Source organism: Marmota marmota, unplaced genomic scaffold, assembly GCF_001458135.2.
Source record: "Marmota marmota marmota unplaced genomic scaffold, marMar, whole genome shotgun sequence".
In the NCBI taxonomy this organism is placed as follows: domain Eukaryota; kingdom Metazoa; phylum Chordata; class Mammalia; order Rodentia; family Sciuridae; genus Marmota; species Marmota marmota.
The window spans coordinates 33,261,788-33,268,791 of NW_026000016.1; the positions used below are offsets into that span (position 1 = coordinate 33,261,788).

A 7,004-nucleotide genomic window follows, 5' to 3' on the forward strand; every position below is an offset into this window, starting at 1 on the left:
TGGATAATGATACCATGTGTGCCATTATCATCATCAAAACCCAATCTATGTTTTAAAAAGTTACAGATGATTAACACAACATCAAGTTGATGCAAACAATTACTTAAAGCCCACACACAACACACACACAGAGACACACACACACAGACACATACACACACAGAGAACCAGGAGGTCCCCATATTCTGTAGAATGAGGGAGGCTGCAGCTGTAGGCCGACAGCTTTCATATCCTCATTTGAATAATGTGTCCTGAATCTGTCACTTTATTCATTCTCCTTATGCTCAGTGTACTCTACATCAACAACAAATTAAGTTGTAAATAAGAGACAATCATCACTTTTGTTTTTAAGCAGCTACTGCATAGAGAATTTCAATGCACGCTCCTTTTCGACAGGGGGGAAAAAGAGGTGCTAGAGTTTGCTTTCATAGGCACAAATATGGGGGAACCAACAGAAACAAAAACAGAAACAGTTTACTGTTGCAGAGGGGAGGGGGGGGAAAACATTCTCTAAAGCACAACCATCCATTACGAGCGGAAATTTCTTCCAGGAAGCTACTAAAACATGCAAAGACAGAGGCTAAAGTTTCCCGGACTACGCTGCAAACCCTCGTAACCTGGAATACCAGTCCTTCGGTCTGAATACACAAGTGGCATCTCTGCTCAGCACACCTTTAGACAAAAGGACAAGTGCATCCAATCCATTAAGACACAGGTGTATTAATAAGCTGATTCCATATTCATCTCCATTAACTTCTGAGAGTTCAATCACTACCACATGCATAGAAAATAAAAAAAAAGAAAAAGAAAAACTATATAATAAAAAAATACCCCTACCTTTACATCGGAGAAGTAGGTCTTCAGCATATTGGAGCTGGGGTAACGGGTATAAAAGAACATGAGCTTTGCTTTTTTCAAGTGATTGGGTGACAATCCTTCCTGCATGTAGGATGCAATTGGTTAAGGCAGAAAATTCCATAAACAACAAGGATTTGTCACTCCTGCCCCCCACCATGCACAAAGTCACCCCCAGAATGGAGGCCCATCACACAGCCCATGGCACTGGCTAAGGAATCTATCACCAGTCAGAAATTGCCAAATGTACAGGTGAGGATGAACAATTAGCTGCAGATTCTTGGCTACTTTGTGACAATGGTGGCCAAACCTGTCCCCTGCTCTAGGTCCCGTATGCTATCCATACGTTCACTTGTTGCTAAGGAGGTAGATGCACCCAATGTGTTACTGCACAACTCTCATCATAAGAGATTTTTCCTTCATCACAATTACAGTTCTGTTTGTTTGACTCTCCACACCCTGTGGTTTACATCAAATTATTATACTGACATACGTGAACATAGAAAACACATTATTTTGAACACTGTTACACAAGCTTCACATTTTACCTCTTAGTGCTAATCTAATGGGGCTTCGTGACTTGATTTCTTCCTGTCATACTTTTATCTCCTTTGAATTGTTTCCTTTAAAATAATGATTCTAACTTGGTAGGGGTAGTTTTGGCACAGGGAGAACAGGGTGGGGGGGTGTCCCTTTTGTTAAAGCAACGGTCCAAAACCAAATACGATTTGCTTGTCCTGGATTTATAGTTAACTCCTTTGAGAGTGACACAGTAGTTGGGGCTAACAAATCAATAAATGTGGGTTAGTAGATCAATAAATGGCCACTTACCCCAAATAAGAAGACCTATTTATCTGGAAACATCATTACCTTTTAGATCTGTAAACAGCAGCAACTAAAACAGTTCCCAAGAGAATGTGAGGCTAACCATAACAATCTAGGCTTCCTGATTCCCGCCCGGATTCTTGGCACTCCTCAGCAGACTCTGAGCTGGGATGGCTCTGGTCACATCTGTGCCGCAGCCTGGCCCTGCCATTTCCTCAGCAAATTAATGGCTTTATAATTTATCAGAAATGAAGATGCACGTGGAGAAAATCAATGTGGTCCCCCACAAGGTCAATTAAGGGTCTTTCCTAGAAGCTTCTCTAAGGATTTTTTTTCTCTTAAAGGAGAGTCTGGGAAAAATAAGGAAAAAAAGAAAAAGAAAATGTGTACAGGTTCATGCACACACCACACACACACACACACACACACACACCCTTGATTACCCAACAGAATTTCACATCTTATGAAGAAAAGGCAAATAAACACAGCCACTCACAGAAGATAAAGGTTTCCCAATGACCTCCATCAAGTACAGCATGACTAATCGTAAGAATGGAGGGGAACCAGAGAAGTACTAGAGAATCATGATCAAATTAATATTGATAAGCTCTTGACTACTTATAGCAGAGTATTTAACCAAATATTCGGCTGAGAATTTGTTCAATTAACATTCCCTTTTATACCCCATGCCATTAAAAAAAAAAAAAAAAAAAGATCACCTTGGTTGGCAAATAGAAAAGTTAAGCATTGTGGTTTTGTGCGTGCATGTGTGTGTGTGTGTGTGTGTGTTGTAACTGAAAATAAACACTGAAGAAAGAAAATTTGATTTTATGTCTGTAAGCCAAAGCAGCTTAACTGAACTTGTGTTTTTGTTTGAGGTCCTTAATGATTACAAAGACGATAATTTATGACTGACATACTTCTTGTGCCAAGGAAAGAGCTGAAAGGCCCTCCAGTAACCTCCATTAGACTGATAGAGAAGACTAAAGGAGCCCAGGACACTTCAGGACCATCTGTCCAAATGGATAAGTGAAATAATAGCTGCAAGCTGTCTCCTATTGCCTCATGATAAGAGTTTTAGGGAAGCCCCAAGTTTGACAATATTCTCAGATCTGGGTTCCAATCTCTTCTTTCAGACAGCTACATGAAAACAACCTCATATGTTTAATTACTTATGAGTCCCACATCTTTCAAAATCTGGTCTCACATGAAATTCAACTGTTTTGCTTTATTCCTCAGATAGGCAGAGAGCTATCGAAACTTCCTGAAGCTTTCCTTTCATTCCAATTTTGCTACGATGTTGCAGTTTTTATTTAAAAAATAAATAAAATCTCCATCATATTTTGATCAGAATTGAGAGTTTTTTAATTTCATACACACACACACACACAAAATCTCGAATTTAGATTTCTGAAGTTCAAAATGTTTTTTGCTTCAAAATGTTTCCTATTGGTCATGTTTGGAATCGATCAGTTGAAATGGAACACAGAATAAATCTCTATCTCTTGCTCATTGTGCAATTAAGATAAAATTCCCATAAAATATATGTTTCTAATAAACTATTAAAAATAGCTAATGAAACATTTAAAAGCCAACAGTTAGATAATCCTTTCTTTCTCCTCAAAATAAATCTGAACTGACCAATTGGTTAATTTCCCTTTTAAGTGCGTGTGCTGAAAAGCAACTGTTCTTCCAAGAAAGCACTAGCTGTTTCCTGGATACTTACACACGCACAATGACTCATGATGGAATAGATTCAGTAAACATACAGCTGTACTGAACACGAGCTAAGCTCCATTCAAGGCCAGGAAAGAAAATGAGCACAAATAAATATTAAGGAGGTAAAGGGAGGGGGGTGGGTGGGTTGAGGGGGGATGGAACGCAAGCAAGATCTGTCCCGGCAGCTCATGTGGCTTTGCCTCAATTCTCTTAGCCATAGCTTTGTGAAGACAGATGACATTCAATTCTATGTGTAATGCAAAATAGACAATAACTGCTGAAACTTGAGACAGCTGCCAGGTGTAAAAAAGAAAAAAAAAGAAGAAAAAAAGGAAAAAAAAAAGAAAAGATGATAAATCCATAAATTAATGAAAGACATCTGCTCGGGAATATAAAAGATCAGAGAAGCAGGGTACAGCAGCTGAACCTAAAGTGGTGTCCAAACAACCTGAGAAGCTAAGTGTTGTCTGTTTACCAAGCACAATACAACCTTACCTAAACAGCCCCAGCGGGAGGAGCAGGAGGCAGGAAAGAGGCAAATAGAAAAATAATAGGTGGTGAAGGCTGGAGGAAGAAAATTCTCTTTTACTAAACTGAACTCTGGATTGCAGGACAATGTTATATGTTGCAATTCCAAGGAAATGGACTGGGACTACTTATTTTTTCTCAAATGCTTGCAAACCTAAAGAATTTTGGTTTCCTCCTTATTGTCTGATCTGCTGTTTCTAAGAGGCTTCCTGTAGGAACCTGTGATGGGGAGGAAAGAGCTAAATTCCCTCATTTAATGACAGTAACAGAGCAAGTTGTTACTCTACTAAGAAGTTCAATGGAACCAGAGGGATGTGTAGTTTACACTGATCTCTTGGAAGACAAAAATTTAAATTATAATTTTTTTCCGGACATTGGGGAGACTAGGACCCACACTTTTTCAATCCTTACTTAATCTGTGTGTATCACTATCACTTAGAGAATTATTATGGATCCAGGAAACATCTAAAAATGTAAAAAATCAGCTTCTGTGGATTTGTTTCATATTTTAGAAATTTATTTTTAATTCATGTTTCAGGTTGAATTTTAATTTCTTAACATTTAAACATTTCTTTTTCATTCTAAATTTCAAGTAGTTTTAATATTCTTTCTAAAAGTCAAATAGGGGTAAGCTGACTGCCCCAGAGATCAAGCTCAATTTCTTCACCTGCACATCTTAATGGCTTATAATACTACTCTTGTGCTTTAATTGGGTGCATGCAAATGTTTGAGGCCTAAACAAGGCTATTTTTCTTGAGATGCAAAGAGGATGAATGACAAGGAGCATCGTGAAGAAAAGCAATTGGCTGGTTGTTTCTTTGGGAATTTGAATAAAACTTAATATTTGATTAAATAGATTCATTTGCAAAGATACTGAACACATTTTTTATATCCAAGACATGAGCTCTTTGACCAGGTGCATTGACTTTCAGTTTAATATGCACACATTCATGATTTCCTTCCTACCACAGGCGATGAGGTGGAGTGCTCTATTATTTAGAACATATATATTTAATATGTTCAACTTAGGATGGATTCAGCTGATAAGCTGATGTTCTTAATAGTTTTTATCTTGGCTACTTTGTTCAAAAAAAAAAAAAAAAAGCAAAACAAAACAGATGATGCCCTTTGGAGTAGAAAAGAATCATTCCTTAAGACTTAAATTATTTAAAACAATTTGGAAAACCATGAGCCAAAAATAAAAACACAAGAATGATAATCAAGGTGGTACCATTTCATTCTACTTCTGGTTATTTCTATTGATCTTTCCTCAAAATAATTGTAAAAGGGATTCAAACATGGCTCTGTATCCCTAAAACTAAAGTTAAACACTACTTGTTATGATTCCGAGATTTCTTCAAACTAAGCTTGAAAATTTTGTCTATAATCAAATAGAAAAAGGAGTTCAGAGAAAAGTACAATTTTGTCTATAATCAGGTAAATCAAGGGTAGAACTCATTGACATACAGTGATAGAGACAGGAGCAAAGTGAATCCAATCTGTCAATAAATAGATTCTCAGTTGTTCCAGAATTGTAGGGACCAGAAAAGGTGGCTTGTCTATCCTCTTCTTCCTGAGGAAAAAAAAAAATCTACTAATAAGCTGACTAGTTAGGTGTACAATGTAATAGAGAAGGAGAAAACCAGGTTAGTAAGGCCCAAACATGGAAAATGTAACCATTAATTGCAACAAGAGGCCCAAAGCTTTCAGCCATAATGATACAAGAGAACAACTCCAGGCTTAAGCAGCTACATTCCATGTGATCATGGGTACTTCTCCCCATCACTGTTTAATAAAAATCTTATATTGGTAGAAATGGGAAAAGTTATCCCTATGCAGTAAAAGCAACTATATTTTCTTTACAGCCTTTGGTATGTAGAAAAATAGAAGAAACTTCTTTCCATTCAAATCCTCAAAATTCCTCAGGGGATTTAGAGAGGGTGAGACAATGAATATAGCTGACACTTAAAGCAATCTAAAAGATTTTTTTTTCCCTAGAATACCAAACTAACTTAGAAAAACAAAAAGCACAGGCAAATTATAATTATCTGGTTATAACAAGAAGGCTAAGCTCTAAAAACTATAAACTAGCATCACAAGCAAGAGTTTATATTAGTATAGACTTATAGGACTTTGAAAACTGGCTTCAGATATTCATCAAAATGGGCATGCACGTACCTTTATCCTTTACACTTGTGGGGGTAGGGGGAGAAAGAAACAACTCACTACTATACTACTTGTTTCACAAGTTTAGGGCTCTCTTTAAGTGCCACAGGGTCCAGCCCTACACGTCATCCTGGTAGGCACTTCAAAAGATCCTCTTCTTGGGAAGGGTGAAAACCCATTCAAGCCATTGCGTTTCCTTACTTCACCCTTTTGCATCACCAACAGCTATATTCCAACCATGTGAACAAAACTTCATTGCCTGCTTATAACATAAAAATCATGGTGCTTGTTACACTTTAGCTTCATGACTGGCAGGTGGAATTTGAGCTTTTTGAGATATTGAAGTTAAATCAGCACCCAAGTCGAGACTCAAATCTAAGACCTCAACGACCCTCTCACAATGTTCTTTTCCTCTTCCTTGTACAGAGGGAGACTCCATGTTTACCTGTCCAAAGCATCTCAAACTTGTGGCTCCAATTCACCTTACCAAAAACTTCACCCCTATCCTGAGAGTTGGCTGGAGGATGACCAAGGAAAACGTATTTCTATCATAGCTGGGACTTTACAGTTATGTGGCAGCCTCTGGAGTGAGCTTAGATAATAAAATGTCAATCTCTAGTCATCAAGACGATTGCTCAAAATCCTCAGTTTTGTAGCAGCTAAGTTAATTGCTAAATTTTATATCCATCTGGTAACTTATTAAATAAGAAACATGCTTCCACCTGTCCCCAAATGCTTATTATTCTACTACCCCAAAAGATTAACAACTGCAAGATTTTTTTAAAAAATTACTGAAAGGAGCAATTTACAGAGGGTGGGAAAGTGCCATCAGTTAAAAATAGCTGGAGTTAGGATAGGTCTACTAATATATATATATATATACTGTCTCTTATACACATCTGTATTATACA

At 37.4% G+C, this 7,004-nt stretch overlaps 1 protein-coding gene across 7 annotated transcripts in view; it reads right to left on the reverse strand.

Moving 5' to 3' along the window:
- Prox1 (prospero homeobox 1) overlaps window positions 1-7,004 on the reverse strand; it is a 60,733-nt gene that overhangs the window by 37,171 nt on the left and 16,558 nt on the right. For all 7 annotated transcript variants that reach the window (XM_048809397.1, XM_048809395.1, XM_015483650.2 and 4 more), the window contains exon 3: window positions 838-945. In XM_048809397.1, coding sequence (XP_048665354.1) covers window positions 838-945 — 108 coding nt within the window. The remainder of the gene's footprint in view (window positions 1-837; window positions 946-7,004) is intronic.